Source organism: Triturus cristatus, chromosome 11 (genome assembly GCF_964204655.1).
Source record: "Triturus cristatus chromosome 11, aTriCri1.1, whole genome shotgun sequence".
In the NCBI taxonomy this organism is placed as follows: domain Eukaryota; kingdom Metazoa; phylum Chordata; class Amphibia; order Caudata; family Salamandridae; genus Triturus; species Triturus cristatus.
In genome coordinates this window covers 614,776,870-614,797,814 of record NC_140594.1, presented here as the reverse complement: position 1 = coordinate 614,797,814, position 20,945 = coordinate 614,776,870, and the positions used below count along the sequence as shown (strand labels likewise).

The window sequence follows — 20,945 nt, the reverse complement described above, 5'->3', positions numbered from 1 at the left end:
GCGGATGAGTATAAACTAACTGTATATAAACGTCTCCTGTAGCAAACTGTCCGATCGAACGGGCACTCTGCACAGTTGGGGAGGCGGGCCTAGGGACACCGTCATGCAGGGTTGTAGAACTGTTTGTAATTTCGTTAGTGCACAGCTCCGAAACACACCACATAGGTTACCTTGAGGGTCGGACACACAGCCACACACTTTAAAGGTAACAGAGTTTGGGGAAGGGGGGGTTTCACACTCAACTTGCATTTCAGGCAACATGTTTGAGGGAGGGAACAGATCAACAACCCTGGGAGCAAAAACGAGACACAAATCTCTGCGCCATATTCGCCCCGGGCAAAGAGTCCTATGTGTACACTCTTCAACACTTCACCACCAAATAACACACACCCATCAACACGACTAGAAATAAGAGTAGGGACTGTAAATTCCTCACATGGAACGTGAACGGGTTAACCCAGAATCAAACACTATCCAACGTATGTAAACTGAAATGGGGGAGGACAAAGTGGCAGCTGAGAGTAATATGTTGACCAGCAACCCTCATGTTTGATTACTGCCTTAATTATGTTCCCAGCCATTCAATTGTAAGCCTGAACTATACGGAGATTCTTGTATAATGGATAACTGGACGCTTTGCAAAACCCAATAAAGTTTGTGTGAAGAAAAAAAAATGGAATGTGAACAGGTTAGGAGACGAACTCAAGCGAGGAATAGTCCTCCAGTACTAAAAACACCAAGCGCCTGACATAGTCCTATTGCTAGAGACTCGCCTAATTGGCAACACCTGCAAAACCCTGAATAGATGGGGTTACCAACTCATAGCACACGCAGGATTCACCCCTAGCTCCACAGGGACGGGCATTTTTCTCAGCATGAACTGACCCTATATGGTCAGTAAAACGGACAGACGGACAGGGTAGGTTGGCCGCTGCCGCTGGCACATGGAAAGGGAAAACCCTGAGCGTACTGTCAATCTATGTTCCCTCAGCATTGCAACAAACACAAAACGACCTGAGCAAATTCATTTTAGATCTCCCTGTGGGCACCTTAGTAATAGGAGGGGACTTAAATCTAACACTGGACGGGATGATCGATCAACGACCACCACTGAGTCCAAACCTACAGATTTCCTCTCGCCCTTCGGTCTGGTCGACATCTGGAGACAGCTCAACCCCACTACCAACCAATTTACCTTACAATGACTAAGAGGGCAGATCGAGAAGCAATACCGTCCACATTTTAGGAGTGCCAGAGAGGGCAGAGGGACCAGCAATGGACCTATTTGTGGCGGACCTGGTAACCAAATACCTGAAGCCAAGAAACCTCTCCAACTATTTTTCAATAAAGCGAGCTCACCGCGTACCTGGGGGTAGGTCCAAGCCAGGGGCACCCCCGACTCATCTTGGCTCGGGTGTTGAATTTTAGAGACCGTGACACTATTCTTCAAACGGCTTGAAGTACCCCACCCCTCAAGTACGAAAATAGCACAATATCATTCTTTCTGGACTTCACCACAAAGGTACAGAGGCAATGAGGCTCCTTCCTGGAGGTCAAAAAAACCCTTTGAGAGAGGGAAATTAAATATGCCATGCTGTTTCCAGCGAAACTGCGAGTTGAGGCGGATGGCAAAAGCTGGTTTTCACCGAACCATGCGAAGTACTAGATTGGCTGGACGGATGGCGAAGAGTGGGCGATTGAAGTAATCCGGACCAGCAGGAGCGACAAGCAAGGAAAACGCAAAAACGATAAGACCTCACCCTGGGAGAAAGAGATCAACACATTACGGGCGGTTCGTGAACTGACCACAAGACTTTAAGTCTAGTAACGGGGGGGGGGCACTCCTTCAGAAAAGGGAGAAATGGACACTTTTACTTGTGGCTCAGCAGATTAGATTAGGAAGCAGTTACACAGGCTGCCAGGGATCCAGCAGCCTGGGATGAGGTGTCAGGGAGGAACAGCATGAAGAAATCCACACAAAACGACCAGTGGTTGTCGACAAGAGGAGCGGATGAGTATAAACTAACTGTATATAAACGTCTCCTGTAGCAAACTGTCCGATCGAACGGGCACTCTGCACAGTTGGGGAGGCGGGCCTAGGGACACCGTCATGCAGGGTTGTAGAACTGTTTGTAATTTCGTTAGTGCACAGCTCCGAAACACACCACATAGGTTACCTTGAGGGTCGGACACACAGCCACACACTTTAAAGGTAACAGAGTTTGGGGAAGGGGGGGTTTCACACTCAACTTGCATTTCAGGCAACATGTTTGAGGGAGGGAACAGATCAACAACCCTGGGAGCAAAAACGAGACACAAATCTCTGCGCCATATTCGCCCCGGGCAAAGAGTCCTATGTGTACACTCTTCAACACTTCACCACCAAATAACACACACCCATCAACACGACTAGAAATAAGAGTAGGGACTGTAAATTCCTCACATGGAACGTGAACGGGTTAACCCAGAATCAAACACTATCCAACGTATGTAAACTGAAATGGGGGAGGACAAAGTGGCAGCTGAGAGTAATATGTTGACCAGCAACCCTCATGTTTGATTACTGCCTTAATTATGTTCCCAGCCATTCAATTGTAAGCCTGAACTATACGGAGATTCTTGTATAATGGATAACTGGACGCTTTGCAAAACCCAATAAAGTTTGTGTGAAGAAAAAAAAATGGAATGTGAACAGGTTAGGAGACGAACTCAAGCGAGGAATAGTCCTCCAGTACTAAAAACACCAAGCGCCTGACATAGTCCTATTGCTAGAGACTCGCCTAATTGGCAACACCTGCAAAACCCTGAATAGATGGGGTTACCAACTCATAGCACACGCAGGATTCACCCCTAGCTCCACAGGGACGGGCATTTTTCTCAGCATGAACTGACCCTATATGGTCAGTAAAACGGACAGACGGACAGGGTAGGTTGGCCGCTGCCGCTGGCACATGGAAAGGGAAAACCCTGAGCGTACTGTCAATCTATGTTCCCTCAGCATTGCAACAAACACAAAACGACCTGAGCAAATTCATTTTAGATCTCCCTGTGGGCACCTTAGTAATAGGAGGGGACTTAAATCTAACACTGGACGGGATGATCGATCAACGACCACCACTGAGTCCAAACCTACAGATTTCCTCTCGCCCTTCGGTCTGGTCGACATCTGGAGACAGCTCAACCCCACTACCAACCAATTTACCTTACATTCAGGGGACCACGATAGCCAGTTGCGCATTGATTACTTGCTCAACCACACTGAAGATTTCCTCGATTTCATTGAAGCCCAATGCCTGGCGAGGGGTATCTCAGACCACTCCCCAGTACTGGCCAGAATGGAAGTGGGTTTCCAACCAAGACGCAAAACCCTCACAATCAACCTATGGGCGCTAAAAATACCACATATTAAAGCAGAACTGTTAAAAGAAACGGATGTATATTTTAATGATAATGTTCGCTCAGTGACCTCACCTCAATCTATATGGGGAGCATTTGGGGCCGTTATAAAAAGGTAGAGCTCTGGCTCGACTGGTGGGGCACAAAATAGAGTTGACAAGGAGCATAAAACAATTAGACGACGATATTTTAACGAGCGAGAGGATCCTAGCTCAGACGACTTTTGACTCAATTAAACAAGCGCTAGATGCCAAAAAATTTGACTTTAGGCATCTTCTCACAGAGACAGCTAGGTCTAGGCAAAAGACCATATACCACAAGATATATGAGCACGGGGAGTGAACAGGTAAATTATTAGCTTGGCTTGAGATAAGGAAGTAGGCACAAAGATGGGTCCACCGACTGAGGGGGCATGAGGAAGAGGAAATAGTCGACCCACAGGATATAGCAGAGACGTTTGATGCCCACTTTGAAACAATTTATACGTCGACTACTGCGTCCACAGCACTTGACGCCCGAAACCTCCTAGCCACTATCCAGTTCAACTGCCTCTCTCCTGCAGAACAGGATTCCCTTGATGGAGACCCCACAGCAGAAGAGATACAAATAGCAATCCAAGATATTCGCTTGGGGATGGCCATGGGCCCTAACGGGCTCCCTATCGAGTTCTTTAAACCAGCGGCCACTAAGCTGGCACCCCATCTTCGCCATATGTATCTAGATAGCTATAAAAAAAAAAAAGGCTCTTGCCAGCTGAGATTCAACTTGATACAATTGTTGTAATCACAAACAGGGCAAGCCTACAGGAGATTGTAAAGCATATCGACCAATCACCCTTACCATGGAGGCCAAAATTCTCACAAAAGTATTCTCTAATAGACTCATCCCCCTAATCACTAATCTGGTACACCCTGCTCAATCAGGCTTTCTGCCGGGCCACAATACTGCTTTAAACTTACGCCGCCTACATAGTGTTCTGGGTAGAGTGGACACGATACGAGAGGACACTGCCCTATTGTCACTAGATACCAAGATGGCGTTTGACACTATTGAATGGCCCTTCCCATTTGCAGTATTGGAACGAAGGGGTTTCGGACCCAGCTTCACAAAGTGGATTAAGCTCTTATATACAGACCCAAAAGCACAAATAGTGGTAAACTGCCACACTTCACAGCAGATCCAACTAGGTAGGGGAACTAGACAAGGGTGCCTCTTGCCACCATTAATTTTTATGCTGGTGTTAGAACCTCTGGTAATTTGGGTAAGGGGTGACCCCTTGATATAGGTACTCAAATGAACTGAACAGCATGAGTACAGAATTTCCCTTTACGCAGACGACATATTGCAATACAGGTTTTTTTTTTGGTTTTTTTGTAGATTTTATATATCGCGAACTCGACCCGAAGGTATTGGAGCGCTTTACATGAGCACCAGTTACGTTACACATTCAGGCAGGGGAGATTAAGTGATTTGCCCAGAATCACAGGATGTGGACGCGACCCCGAGGGCCGAACCCTGGTTTCCAGCACCAAAGTCGGCAGTCTAGCCGACGGACCACATACTCTCCTCCTCCCCCAAAGCCCCCCGCCCCCCCCCCCGGCGTCGTAAACGGGTTTAAATCCCTACTATTCCTAGTTCACGGCCCGAGACCTAATTAGCCAAAAGAATAATGCATCCCCATGGCAACGGATGGGTTTCGATATTTGGGAATTTACGTAACCATCGACCACCTACGAAACCAATCTGCAGGGGCCTTTGACCCATCTGCGCACTGATGTCAGGCACTGGCGAGCCCTTCCACTGACCCTGCTGGGACGAGCGGCTCTTTTCAAAATGCTGGCATTGCCTCACTTTTTGTATGCACTGCAAGGTCCCAGATTCCTATTTCACAAGCATTGAAAGTGCAGTGCGAACTCTACTGTGGGATGGGAGGGCACTGCATATTGCGATGCAGAAATTAACAGCGGGATGGTACGACGGCTGGATCGCTCTACCCAACCTTAAGCTCTACTACTGGGCATCTCAGCTGCTAATAATTAATCGCTGGGTCCATGGTCCACAAACTGATCCGAGCCTTCGCACAGATGGGTGGCTAATGGGGCAGAGAGGATATCGTACAGCCCTCTACACAAACCCCAAATGACTAAACCTTACTGGTCCTACAGTCCGCACAAAAGAAATTTGCCATTTGGTCACTAAACAACTAGGATGGCATAAGAAAATCACGCAAGTAACCCCACTGTGGGAGCCCGAGCGTCTAGGCCGATTGAGCTCCTGCCCTGGATTGGATAAATGGGATCTAATCAGTATCTCATCAGTAAGGGATATGTGGAACAAAAAGGGGTTGATAACATTTGCAGACCTACAGAAAGAGTATCAATTAGCGCCGTCCGAAACCTTTAGATACCTGCAGATTAGCCATGCTCTTAAAGCAGCGATACCCGAGGGAGGCCCTTAACCCGAAGCATCCCCTCTTGAAGATAGATTACTACTAGACCCCATGCCTAAGAAAGCCATATCCCTAACATTTAAGAAACTGATTAACAATCGACCGGACCGGTTGGCACGTTTAAAGCAGCAATGGGAGGCAGATGTGGGTAACTTAGGGGACGATGACTGGCGAGACGCGCTGGCCTTTCCCAGGGAAATCACAGTCCCCATGAGACTAAGACTGGTCCAACTTAAAACCCTGCATAGAGTCTTTTTGACAGCGAGAATCCTGGTAAGCTGGGGAGGAGGACCGACACACATTGTCTCCGACAGTGCTCCCAGGAGGGAACCTTCTTCCACACGATGTGGGAATGCCAGATCGTCCAAACATATTGGGCTGTGATCACATCAAACATATGGGAAGCCACCGACATCATGGGTTTTATTGGGGTGGGCCCTCGCCAATCAGAAAATATCACAAAAATGGGGAGTCGGGAACCACCACTACTGCAAGGCGGACATGGATGGAGCCATGATAGCGGAGATCCTCCTCCTCCCCACCCCCCCGTGGTGGAAAGGAGTTCTGGCAGAAAAAAAACATACGTGTTACTGCAATTTATCTTGCAGGCAAAGCCATATAGGGAGTTCAAGTATGAACAGCTCGTGTGACGCTTAACTAGGGCTTTGTGGGGAAGGGAAGAGACTGTTCTACCAAATGGTACTCCTCAGCCGGCGAAATGAAGCTCTGGCTATGCAGGGCTTTGAACTCTGTTTGCTACAGAAAATTAGCGCAATACACTCTGGTGGATATCAGTAGTTGTCTGTAGGTGCTGATGAGTTCCGAATTCTCGTTTTTGGTGCTGCAAGATGCTTTACAATCACTCCTTGAGTTAGAGATATGCAGGGTAGTCCATTCATATAGTATTCAACTAAGTGTTGTTCCCACTGAAGAATTGCATAATTGTAAATTGCAACAAACTTGACAATACAAAAAACATACTTCAAAGCAGCTTAGAAAGAAAACGGAAAAAAGCAGGATGAAGAAGTCTGAGTGGGCACCAGAAACATACTACGGTTAGCTTGGTGTGCAGAAAATCTGTAAGTGCTGCCCCCCCACCCCCCTTAAAAAAAAAAAACACGAAAAAAACCATACTGCCGTGCCCTTCGTTTTACAAATCAGTTATCACTGATCTGGAAACTTACGACCCAGCACTATGGAAAACCCTGCTGTCCTCCCTCAATCATGAGAATGCCAGATGGAGAACTTGTATCAGTTACAAACTGTATGCAAGGCTAAAGCCCCATTTCTGCTGTGTGACATAACTGAGCTGTGGGGAAGAGAAAGGGCAGTCATAAAATGTCAAGCTGCAGAATTGGATAGGCTATGCCTCAGAAGGTCATGGAGTGGTGTGACAACAACACTGAGAACAGACATGATCAAGTGGACAAGTGCCAATAGTTAAGATAGAAACCTGAAGAAAATATGGAGCTCAGTTCAATTATGCAGGAGAAAGTTTCAGACGAACAACATTTTTTTTTTAAAGCCACATCAGCTAGAAAAATATATTTATGAGGCACAGTTGATGTTCAAACATCTCTATACACAGGATCAAAAACTATTTAACACTGAGTCAGCTGCGCAATTTTCCTTGGACTCGTCGGTCAAATAACCTTTTCACACAATCCTTGTCATAACGCCAGTACCCTTGGTGCTAATTACAGCGTGTCCTGTGATGAAGGACCTTTTATGCTGGTCTCAAGAGATCTGCCTGTTTGAGCCAGAGACTTCTTTACAGCTTCCGGCTAGAGGGATTTGAAACAGACACCAAGCACTATGCTACTGGACACTAGAGCTCTTTGGCTGCAACAGCAGACAGTCTCACGACTTAATCTCCAAGAACAGTTGGACTTTCTGCTTTGTCACTTTAGTAGGAGGACACAAGCCTTGCTCGAGAAACAAGGTTGGGTCCTGGCTGGATATTTGACATGCAAGAAAGTTCATACTGAAGGGGACTTAATCTGCAGAAAGATGGTGCTACCTTAGGCAATTTATAAAGAAAACACTAAAGCTAACTGGTGAGATTTCAAGCCTGTAAAGTATGCAATGGGAAGCTATATCAAATGTAGCTAGTACTAATGGTAAAGTTAGGGCATATCACACTGGATTTGCCTTTTGGTAAATCAAAATCTAGAGTCCTATTCACGCCAAACAGAACAATTGCGACCTGTAAAAATCCTGTGGGCAACCCCTGCTCAAATGCTAACCCCTGGAAACTGGCCTATGGATCGGCTAGGTCCATAATAAGGGCAGGTCCATTCCCCTTCAAGAATTAAGCTTCAGACCTTACCTGCGCATGTAAAAACCCTGAAAAACATCTGGTTACTGTGGTCTACCTGATCAAAGATCTTCCGAAACATGACACAACCACTCCCGCAGAAACTCCACAGGTTCCTTCTGCCAGTTTGAATCGCGTTCAGGCTATGTCCTCTACGAGGAGAGCAACTCAAGTACTAATTGTAGCCTCTTTTTTAAAAGCTCCTATGAGACTGATAAACAGCAGGGATCTATGAAATTCTGTGGCTGGATTTTAACGGAGGTTTTATGAGGTTTGGCATGGTTTTAACGTATAAATTGTATTTTTAATGTATTTTACTGTGGATTGTATGTTGAATCTATACTGTGTTGCTGTTATCGTTTGTACAAAACCTGAATAAAGCTTGTTGATGATCAACTCCAGTACTAATCCATATATGCCAGCCAAGAAAGGATCTACCGATCTGCTCAACACAGGCAATAGAAGCTTCAGCAGGCTGGAAACCAGAAAGTGTCGTAATAGGAAGACAATACTCCAGGTCTTCTCCTATAACATTCCTCATGCGTGCGGCCCCCTCTAGGCTGGGTTGCAGCAGGTGCCATCCATGCTCCACTTTCAAAAGAGACTAAAGACCAATCTCTTCACATAGTAACCGGTCGTACTGTTATCACTTGTTTAGACCCTTCTGAAGAGAATACCCAGACTCCCATTTTTCCTCTCAACTGTTTTTACAGCCTTTTCCTCACTTCACTACCTAGCAATTCACTATTTTATACCTTACTACACCACACACCACGTCGCTCTGAAGTTGCAGAACCTGACTTTAAGGTAAATATCTCACCAAGGAATGTGGGGATGGACAGCTCATTCGCTTTCTCAACTAGATGAGTAAGGAACAAGAGCATCTCTTTGATCCACTTTGAGTATGCTTATCACCAAGACCAACCCAACCAAAATCCTGGGTTCATTTTCCTAGAGCTGCTAGAATTCGCCATAGTAATGGTTCCATAAACCTGTAGGAAATGGGGGACTGTATGGGCAGTTAAGCATGGGAGTGGAAGCAAGAATGGTGTATGTTGTGACGAAAAATGAATTCATGTGGGAGGCAAAGTAGGTTTTGATAAAAGAGGTCATAAGAAAATGGACCTGGGACTCTGCCAGACATGGGGACTAGAGCTACAGATAGGAGAGGTGGTTAAGAGTCTCATATCCTGCACAAAAGAAACAGATGATTTCAACTTTTCAAGGGGGAAGCACATTCTGAAGTCAGAGTTTAAGGATGAGGGACCATCTTCAACTATACGGGGCCGCAACCGATGGGCTTAGCAGTGTCACCAAGTAGTGAAAAAACCTCCCCCTTCCGCCGTTCCAGCAACCAGCCCTGGGCACTTGCAACCCTACCAGTCTCTCCTCACATCTGCTTATTCACCCACTCTGGATATTCAAGGCTTCCCACAATGGCAGCGCCCGATAAAACTGTCTCTCTGTGGGGCCTGCGTATCCCCTCTGTTGTAATATGGTCGGCGAGAGGTACTAGTCAGTCTCTTTGAGGGGAGGTGGGAGGGAGCAGCCCCCCCCCCAGCCCCCTTGTCGCAGAGGAGCTCCCCAGTAATGCTTGCCTTCGGATGTCACTGGGGGTCACCTAGCTCCTCCTCCCGCAGTGCTGTGGCGAGACTGCAAGGCCTGTATCTCCAGACCCGCGTCATTCTTCCACTGCTCGCCAGGACCAGATAGCAGTCCCCTCAGGGAGGAGTCCAGCTAGCCGTGTAGCGTATCGGGTCTCTTGAACCCTCCATTCCGCACCCATCCTCCCGGGTATCAGCTGCCACGCATTCACCGCTTACCGATCTGGGCAGCCTGGGGCTGATGCGACAGTTGCCATCTTGCCGCTGCTCCCCTGCTCCCAGTCCATACCCTCCGTCACAGGGGCACCGCAGGTCATAGATATCCCCAAGTACTCCGGCACTTGTCTGAACAAGTTAGTGGCCAGGGTGGTATCAGGATCACTGCCTCCACTAGCCATGGCGCCGGAGCTCGGCTAGGATGCGGTTGTCTCCATGCAGCCATAAGTCACACCCTCCAAACTACTCTTTTTATTAAGTGACGTTTCAATTGGGGGTGAATGCACAATCAATAAATCAATCTGGAAAGTTAATGAAAACAATGTCAAAGTGCCATTCTTTGTCAAAATCATTAACCAAACTGAGATTTAAGAAATTTTATTTAAGAAATAATTTTTGTGCAGCACTTCAGAAAACCAGGTGGGATCGATTTTAACAATAAGATTAGGCAATAGCTTAAGATTCAGATCAGTTATAGCAAGCAAAAACGGTGTTGTGAATTATTTCACTTAAGCATCTTTGTAATCTTTCCCGACATCAACAACCTACACACATTATGTTAGAGCAAACCAAACATAGGGCTCTGAAACGGTTTCCTAGTCGGTCACATTTTTCAATTGGTCGGTACCATGCACCTGTAAAATAGATATGTGGTGAGGAAACTAAAATGACTATCACTTTCTTTTTCTCACAATCTGTATATTTTAAGGGTTTGTGCTTTTGTGGATAATTTCATCTGCAGATGTTTATTTTTCTTGAGTTAGAAGACCCACATTCTCCCGAAGGGACGTGGGCTGTGTACGTTCCCTGCGAGCAAGTTATGAGAGCCAGAAAGAGAAAAGTAAAAGAACTAAACGCCAAGGTGTGGGAAAATCGGAGGATGGCCATCCTCAGAAAGAATTCGTATGAGTTCTGGAGAGTGTTGGAGGCCCCCCATTTAATGCAAGAGGGGGTTCCGACCCTAGATTCACACAATGATCAAGAAGGCTGATTATCCCACTTCCAGAATATATTTAAAAGCGATGTTATAAATAGGAACTCTGGTATCTGTACAGAAGCTCAACGAGCATCAGATATAATTTTCCAGGTAAAAGAAATCGAATTCGATTTGGCCCAGACAACCCTATTAAGAGGCACCTGGTCCCGATGGCGTCCCGGCTGACATCTTTCTGGAAACCAAAGCACTCTGTGCACAGTTACTGACCAGTGTTTTTAATGTTGCATCGGAGAGTGGTCCCCCCAGTTCTTGGAAGCAGTCGGTTATTGTCCCCATTTGTAAGAAGGGGGACAGGGCAGAACCAAAAAATGATAGAACTCTCTCTTTAAGCTATAGCACTGCAAAATTAATGGGGAGGGTGCTTCTAAACAGGATAGAGGACTGGGCTCAAGAGAATATATAAGCTTTGCAGCAGTATGGTTTTAGAAAAGGAAAGGCACGATTGAGGAGTCTAAATCTGACCATGATTATTTCTAAATACACCATAGCTAAGGATGGCCGACTATATTGGCCTTTATGGATTTATCATCCACCTTTGATTATGTATTGCATAGTAAATTATGAGTAATAATGGAAGAAATGGGTGTGTATCGCCCTATTATTGCCGTTATATGACAGCTGTACATGGGAGTGACAGCATCTGTCCGGTATGGTGGGAGCGGAGAACAAACAAGGGCATTCAACATCGGGAGGGGGGTAAGACAGGGTTGTGTACTGGCCCCACTCCTGTTTTCTCTGTACACTTACAGGTTAGAGGCAATTCTGGGCCACTCCACAAAGAATATTCTTTTTGTAGAATCATCCCTTTTACCCATACTTCTATTTGCGGATGATGCAGTGTTACTGGCCGAAACCCCGATAGCGCTACTGAAACTCATACAGGATTATTTGAGTTATATGGCTAGCCTAGACCAGAGTATAAATGTTTTGAAATATTTTGTTTTAATTGCTGGAGCTCGTACTAAGAAATCTTTTTATTTTCATATAGAGGACCAGAAGCTGGAGGTGATTGATTCATTTGCCTATCTGGGAGTAACATTTGATAGTAAGCTATCTTAGAAAAAGATTTGTCTAAGTAGAAAGGCTCTATTGGAAAACGGGTTTTGGCTGATCTTTCTAAAAAAAACTGGGTTCCAAGCCTCTGCCAGAAATAACACATTCATTCACAAAAAATGCTGGCAAGTGCTACCTATGGGGCAGCGATTTGGGATACGGTAGGTCCAGCTCCGCTCCAACATGCGGAGGATGTATTTTGTAAGAAATTGCATTCGCTTCCCCGCACTTATGCAAGTTATTTATCGCACGCAGAACTGGGTTTAACTTATCTCGAGGATGTAAGTAGACTGGCCTCTACCCAGCTATGGCTTTCTATTTGGTCAAGTCAATGCTTACAACGTAACCAGGCGATCCTCAGGGATTGTTTAAAACTGGATTACACCGAAAGGCTCCAGTGGTTAAACTATGTTAAGAATACTATGTCTGACTTAGGTCTCCAATATCTATACGAGTTCCCACAGCCGTACACCTCATTTCCAAAGGCAAAACTAAAAAAGATGTTCTTGGAAAAAGCTGCAAATGATAGGTGGGAAAGAAACAAACATAAAACTACTATAATTGCACATAGCCTTCTTCCCACGGCCAAAGTTATATTACATTCATATCTCTCATTTGTACGGAACCCACAGCATAGATATATTTTGCTCAGATTTAGGATGAACTATATTCCGTTAATGCTCGGTTTCCCAGCTAACACTTTACCTCCATGCTAATGTAATAGGAGAGCACATCAAACAACGCTCCATATTCTCTTTTTTTTGCACAAACTATGGTCCCCAAAGGAAAGCTCTGCTAGTCCCCATGTTACGGAAATATAATTTCACTCAATATAAGCCTGCACTGCACTTTATACAACAGCTCCCAGATCCCTATGCGTATTACTCTCTTGCTTCCCTTTGCAGGCAGTGGCTTGCAGAAGACGTTTACCTTTATAATTGCATTTTTAATGGATTATTTTATCTGACACTGATGAAGTTATTAATTTATGGACTTATTTTCTATGGTGTAAGTATTATACAGATTTTATTGAGGTAATGGCTTTTTAACTTGTTTAATGTGTGTACTTTTTATGCGTTGAAATAATGCGAAATAAAGTATGTTTTACTGACTGACCCACATTCTCCTTTGAATCCAGCCATCCTCAGCAAGGCAGGGGTCTTAAGACAACATGATTTAAGGAAAGAAATTTCATATTACAGGTGAAAGAAAAAGCAGAGTGCCATGCAGACTCAGCTCTACTCAGGTGCACAAGTATGAAAGGTTGACTAGTTATGGAAGGACTGAAATGTGCTGAACTCTTCAGGAGTTGGCAGCCAGCACTTAAATTACGCCTTAACTCATAATATTAGCTCTATTCTCATTACTGCTCAAGATCAATATAATGTATGCCAATTGGTTTTCTTATGCTTACTTATTTTCAACTACGCTAACCTGTACTCTAGGTTGATTGGGAACTTTTATTTCTCATTACATATATACGCATTTCTATTACATTTGTATACATTATTAGTATGGTCTTTTTCTCTACCTCTCTAATTGTCATAACGACGGTTGTACTCTGTAACGGTGTATTATTATGCTGTCACTCAACATATGCCCGATATGTGAAACTTTGCATACAGCATTCTTACATTTGATTTGGTGGAGGTTATTCTTTAATAACTAACGGCTATTGAGCTAGAAGGCCGTTTCTGTAGTCCCTCGGTTAGATCCAGATCCCTCTTTTTCAAGGGTCCCCTCTCAGTGTCAAGCCCCAATCACGATCTCAAGGTAATCTTCCAACTTCTCTCTCTTCCCATGGTCTTTTTGACGGGCAGACCGTGTATAATGCAAAACAAAATGTGTCAAAGTTAAAACTTCTTGGAACAAAGAAAACGCCTGGAATAAGTCAATCAGCATCCACTTACTACAAGTGCTGCCTGACTATTTAAACACGTTTGAGCATGTTAAGGTATTCCTTTCAATCATTTTACCTCAGCACCTTGCCAGGTAGTACATTCAATTATACCACAGCATGCCCTTGTCCAACTGTAAAACAAGGGCAAAGCAAAAAGGTCTGGGTTGAAGGTGCTAACTCAAGCAATGGTAGCACAACAGAGCGAGATACAAGGGAGGGAAGGAGCCAGCAGGAATGGACAGAGATGAATACTCCACTGGGCTAAGAGAAGGTGTGAGTGACTAAGCGTCAAGCCAATGACTGAAAGAGGCTGATTGAAGAAAGTCAATAAATGAATGGAGCGAGGTCCTAAATCCCACTCGAAGTATACTATCATCTGTAGGTATTGTCAAGTTAACACCCAGCCCTAAATATGATGTTCCGGAGGCCTGAACTAACCAAAGTGGTCTGGTGCTCGTGCAATACGAACACTCTACCTAAACAATAAAAGGATTAGCTTGCAAAAGACAGCTGAGAAAACTGGAAATTAGGAGGGGCACTGTGAGCACACCAAAACCACAAGAAGTTCCTTGGTCCATGGGTGGCAAAAAAGACTGGAAGACGACGAAAAAATATGGTATCTTAAAAATAAAGTACCATGAGCTCAACATAAAAACTTTCAATCATAAATATTTAAATTGCTATCAAACAGCTTAGGGGACCTCGTTAAAAACTGGTAACATAGAAAAAGCTGGACTGCCTGGCGTTAATAGCCTGCGAAACATTTCAACATATTCCAAAATAAAATAGGTAAAATATGCTGTGTTTTATTTCGACTGTAATGAGACGAGAGGTGCATCCATTATATTTGTTGCCGCAGCACTCTCAGTTATAGGATGAGAACCACCTGTGGAAAGGGTTTCTATTGCGCACGTATATGCAAATATAAGAAATGAAGCGTTCTGTTGTCTTGTTCTTTCGGTTTCTCTCCAAAAACACGGTCTTGAGAACAGAAGCAATAACAGCCGTGGCAGGAGCCCAAGTCTCTGACAGGCCCTAATTACAGCCTGCATTGCACAGCTCCCGCAGATGCCAGGACGCCCTTCAAGGAGTTCCTGGAGAAAAGGCATGCGGCAGCTTCACAATGAAGGCGCTTTCAGGAGTTAAAAATACACCGCGTTCGACAAGGGCCGCGCGCTGGCACCGAGCGGCCGCGTGCTCCACCGGGCTTTCATCACGCTGAATTCTAGGCCGAGTGCCGGGCGGGTCATTTGCAGGCCCGCTGGAAGATAAAGGAATTATGAAAAGCGCCGTGGGAACAACCACTAGTTGCCTGCGTCACCCCGACCAGAACGGGGGCATTCCTGGGTGTTAAAACGCAAGGAAACCCGCTACCTCTTTCCACACGCTCGACAGCTAATCTGTCGATGCATTATTAATCCCGAGACAGGAGGGACATGGCGCCCCGGGGTGCGTTCTCCACCTGCTTGCAAGCCTCCGGACTGTGCTGTCCCACTTCTAAACCCAGCAGAGCAGAATCCAACATTCATGCCTGTGCTGTACTTTACAACCACGCCAACGTGAATCTAATTGCTGAACGAAACTCAACCTGCCCCTTCTGTGTACGTGTATTGTAGAAAAACGTGTGATGCTGACGGTCACCAAAATAGAAATGGAGGAGGCAGTGTCGCGGCGGATAATCGGAGCTCAAGCAGCAACTCTCGTAGAATGAGAACGTCTTCGCCTTGCAGGAGAGGGGAGGCTCCTTCGGCAAACAAAACTGGCTCAATTAACGTAGGTTTTTGCACACCTAAGCCTAATAGGTGCGCAAAATAAGCAGTCTGTGATTCAAATTTCACATACGAGTCACAGAATTAGGATAAGCGCAGCAGAGTGCATTTATAGCAGTGGAAAATGTGCCTGTAGTGTGGTTTTTCCGCTATTTTTAAATGTATAGCGGCTAGGACTGTTGCAGGCGTGGTAGCCCTGTAAAATTCAGCGAACTCCCGACAAATTCTTACATTTGAAGATATTCTACATGTTATGATAGCGCCCAACCTTGAAACCTCAGAAAAACTATTCCAGTTAAAAAGGCAGACCAAATGCTTTCCAAGATGGGAAAGGCATAACACCATGATATTTCACACATTGGAAGAGGTTTCTTTAGAGATACAAAAAAAAAAAGTTACATGTGCAAAAATGCACATTCCAAATAATTTCCATGTGCATATTTTCCACTGAGAGGGAAAACCACAAGTGATTTTTTTGCAAATTAGTACTAGTACTAAAAATCTATGCTCTGAAAATTCTTTAAGCGTACCAAAATTTTTTTATTTTTTTTTAGAAAACCCACCTCGGAATCTACAAATTATGTGGAAACAGAAGACAGTAGGAGTACGATGTACGATTCGTTTTGGAATCCAGGGACAGCTTCCCAACTGGCGGGAAGTGTTGTGGGAGGGCACTAATTAAGGTCAGCAACCGATCAATGGTTTCCAAACATAACTGCTATCACAACAAACAAATGATACATATATTTCTGACTAATAAATGGGAGATGGGAGCCCCGCCCACACTTTTATGCTCCCTCTTATTCGCAATTTGGAAAGGGTTGCATAAGTTCAAATGTGATATATATATATATATATATATATATATATATATATATTATATATATATAAAATCGCTCAATAGCCATGTTTTAAACGGGACCTTTGAAGGACCAAAAACAGAATTTTTTCTAATTTTGCCCATTTTAGACATACAGAATCCGAGCTAGTAGGGAACGGTAGCAGTTGAAATAGATGACCACACTCTCCAGGCACATTATAAATGTAAAACACCAACCCTTGCCAACTGTATTAAAATCGCAACAAGAGCAAGTGCAGAGTCTAACACGAAGAAAAAAAGAAGCAATATGGACTATATTTCTGACATTTCTGCTCAAATGTGCTTTCACAGTTTCCGCTCAGCCAGATTGCAATTAGCAAGCCTGCCCATTACCAGGGGAAAGATTTATGGCATATGAATGATTTAAACTCTACTTTCATCAAGAAATAGACATCTTTTCTCTATTTTTTTTCCACAATCAGAACTGCAGTCTGGAAGCTGGAAATAAAACAAAGAAATGAGGTCAGCGAATATCAGCCCTCCCCTGTTGCAGGCTCTCACTAGGAGATGACACAAAGTAGTAAATTAAAAAATGCAGACGAGAGACAAAGTTAAAGAAACCATAGTACGACTATAAAGAAGACACCATTGGAGATCAACCATCTAGGGTGTTAAAAGAAGCCAAGGTATTGACAGGTGATTGGGCTGGATTAGATAATATAAAATCTGAAATTAAACATAACGAACACACAGGATCTAATATCAGTTTTTGTGTAGACTGAAAGCTTACTCTTAACATTTTAAATTAAGTTGTAAAGCAGAGGTTAAAAGTTAGGGCAATATCTACCAAATTTAAGCAAAGAGGGCAAGAAGTATTCCACAGTAAAATCTGGACACTAAAAATATGCTATATTTCTCCTGTGCCAGATGCATTTATTACAAATGCTCACCGCATGGACAGTTGTTAAATTCTTGTTGAGCCAGAAATGGACGGCATCTCAAACGTAAACAGTTTGATTCTGAACTTTTCGCTATATCTGAAACATACAGGAAATGCTAGTGTTAATGTGAGGCAACGTTCAGTGCAATCTGCAAAAGGGCGCAGACCATCACAAGTGCTACTGTACATGGAGATCACTGAAAGCAACAGAAAATCATGTTACAGAGAACGGTTTTTCTTTTACCTTTTGCAGTGAAAAACAGGCGAGTCAGGTGACGGGCTTTAATTTTACAATTCATGGTGTAGCCCCTTGCGTGTCAGCACTGGGGAAAGCCATTTTTGCAGGACTGCTGGAGTAGCAGCCTAACACCGTGGGCTTGGATATCCAAGGGTGAATGTAAACAAGCACCTTCCGCGCGCTCCACAGACTTGTAGATTAGTGATGGGGCTACCTACCCCCACCGGGACGCGAGGATTTACCTAAATAGCTCTGTTCATCGACAGGACTCGGCCTCCGTTGCTATTTTAAGGCCGGCATTGGCCTACTTCTGACAGACTCATTTTATATGCGCTGTAAGCCACGTGCGTAACATGCAGGTACCGTCCAAGGTTCACATTGACAAATGGAAGCCCTGCAACACATTTAAAGTGCTTTAACAGCGTGTTTGCTTTATTCCTGAATGATAATGTTTAGAATGCTTGTCCTAGTTAAATACAATTAGTTTGCTCTTATGAAAAATAGGATTCGAGACTCTACAGGAACCCTCAACATGGAGCAACAATTCTATACAAATGGGAAATCTAGGTCTACCATTTAATTTCAATAATCAAAACACAAATAAAATTAATGATGCTGAAATTCTCGAGGCAGCTGGTTATAACAAAATGCAACGTGGCGTAGATTTTTCAGCAGAAAACTCAGGTTTCCTTTTTTTTCATATAGTGTGCATTTCTTTTTAATTTTGGGAGATTTTGCACAATCGGTCGTTCCCAGCGGATTTAACATATTTTGGAAATCTCGAGTATACAATGGAAATTTCCCGCATAATTTCAATCTTTGACTGAATTTCCACACAAGTGTGCCGATGCATCAAAAAGTAAGGATGATTGGCTGAGGCCAGGATGGGAGGGGACTCGTCCACCCCATTCAACATAGACTAGTAACATGGTTGGCAATGAATCGAGTGGCGATTTAATACAATGGCATTAATAAGGAGTTTCAGGATGGCTGAGGCTTTGACACTTGCATTGCGAGTCTCAGCATGAAAAAAGCCCACTCAAATTCACTCAGTCATACAGTGGCATTTGTTTTCCTCCCAACAACAAACTGGCAAGCAGAGGAGTTCTCACGGCTAAAACATGTGAGGGACCAGGTGACCTAACGTCATGTAACCTTGACCAGCGACATCTGAGTTGAACACAGACATCTCCCTAAGGAATGCACAAAAAGCAGTAGAGCGAAACATTTAGCCACAGTGAAAAAAAGAATAAATACATTCTATTTGGTGTACTTTGCCTCACTACTTTTAGCATTAAATTAAGAAATAGTAAAATACATTTCATTGCTGTTTCTGAAGAATCCTATGCTTTTCCCTTCAGATTCTGAAATGTTTGCTAGCCTAAAAAGTGAAAATATTCCCACAGATTTTCACATGCTCTCAAGTACGGCAGTTGGTTGAGTTCTGCATAATTCTATCACTATACCCCTGTCTTTCGTAAGGCCGGCACAGCTGGAGTTGCTAACCTTACTATGGACTCTGAGCTGGAAATGCCTAACTCCATTCCAGCAGAGTCAGGGCTGAGAGGTGCTGGGGAGCATAAGGTTCCCGGAACCCAATTACCGCTCCAATTCCAATGCACAGAGAGAACACACGTCTGGCAAAGACCTTACGTCATAGGCTATGGCTTTAGGAAAGGCTGTGGGATCACAGGAGGACTCAAACTGCTAAGCCTCACCTGAAGCTGGGCACTGACAAAGAGAAGTTAGCTGACCGTTTGCTCCGAATTATCCTTTCTACCTGAAGCTGGGCACTGACAGAGCAAAGGAGCTGACTGTTTGCTCCGAATTATCCTCTCATGCCAAAGATCTCCTAATTCTTCCAGAAAAAGCAGTGTGCTTCAAGCTCTGGAGCCAGGTGGTCTGCTGACTTCATGGTCATCTTCAAGAAATAAGGATGTGTTTGTGTGCGACTCCCACCTGCTTTGACAAGCTTCCTTTCCCCTGGAACGGTCTGTTCCTGCTGACAATCATCTCCGACGAGATGACGATAAATAAAGGCATTACTGCCAAGGTTTCTCTTTTTTCCTGCTGGTGCATGGGAACAAGTAACCAAAGAGAGCTGGTGTTTCTCTTTCTGTAAGACCTGACTGCATTTCACCACTGTAGCAGATTGCTGGATTAGGGGGTAGGTTGGCAGGGAACTGAGCCAAGAGGACTGTTGGGTGATACTTTTCTCTACACAACTGCACCCATCAGTGCTGGGAACCCCAAACTGATTTCACACTGAAGTGAGTATGATCCAAATTAGATGCCCCTTTACTCCCATGAATTATTCCATGGGTACAAAAGGGGACCAGATTTACACTTCAGTCATTTGAAGATCAGTGTTCATAGATTGTTTACTGGGAAAGTGCACGCAGAACACGTCAACATTTGGTGACTAAATGGTGTTAGCTAATACCCAGTTCACAGGGACATGTGGGTTGCTCTTGTGTTTTGATATATAAATGGTGCTAGGAGCAGAAGAAATTTCAATTAATTTAAATCCTTTGTGAACTGAAAGATGGGCTGTGACAGTCATGCATTATTGCCACAGGGAAAAGGTATGGTTACGCCTGCAGAGAACATGTGTTGTGATAAGCTGCTGAGCAGGATTTAAAGGGAAACAACTGCAGGGGGCGCTGGTTAGCATCATTAGGAACGTCCACATTAGTTGCAAAATGGCCCGAGTTAATTAAAACTGTCCGTTTGACTGTCTGCTCATGTAAAGTGTCAGAGTTCTCTTTAGTTTATTGGTAAATTTTTGAACATTATCTTTTTTTTTTTCTTTTTTTTTTTTTAACTCTTCAGAAGAGTCAGATGTGTACATGGCAGGCTGTAACGTTCGAGATCATGTTTTAACTCTTTACTATAACCTTTTATTTTGAAAAAGATCCTGGTATATAATTTCTGACTTCTGTTTTTCAAAACTTGGCACCGCTTCATTGGCGTGGAGGAGTGAACCAATAACATCAAGTCTTGGAGCATATCCCTTTCTTGCAAGTTTGGTGTCACAGGGTAGTCTCCGGATAGATGGCATTTAGAAATAGCACCGATCGGGGGGGGGGGGGGGGGGGGGGGGGTGAGGCGTGGCTAGCAGCCAGCCAGAATGGCAGCTGACTAAGGGAGCTCCGAGCCCCAGCATGTATTTCTGACCGATCCTGTGCCATCCAAGCTCCCCTAGTCGCGGTGATTAGGTGGAACTAAGTTCTAAACCAGACCTGC

General features: G+C 44.3%; 1 protein-coding gene across 2 annotated transcripts in view; it reads right to left on the bottom strand.

Annotated features, from left to right (window-relative positions):
* The window catches only part of PPP3CC (protein phosphatase 3 catalytic subunit gamma), a 653,177-nt gene that overhangs the window by 542,120 nt on the left and 90,112 nt on the right, over positions 1–20,945 (bottom strand). The window contains exon 1 of one of the 2 annotated variants that reach the window (XM_085633980.1): positions 17,706–17,899. The exons of the other annotated variant lie outside the window; for it this stretch is intronic. Within the exon in view, the coding sequence (XP_085490106.1) occupies positions 17,706–17,760 (55 nt within the window). The 5' untranslated portion in view covers positions 17,761–17,899. Of the gene's footprint in view, positions 1–17,705; positions 17,900–20,945 lie in introns of those variants that run through there. 2 annotated transcript variants of the gene reach the window in all.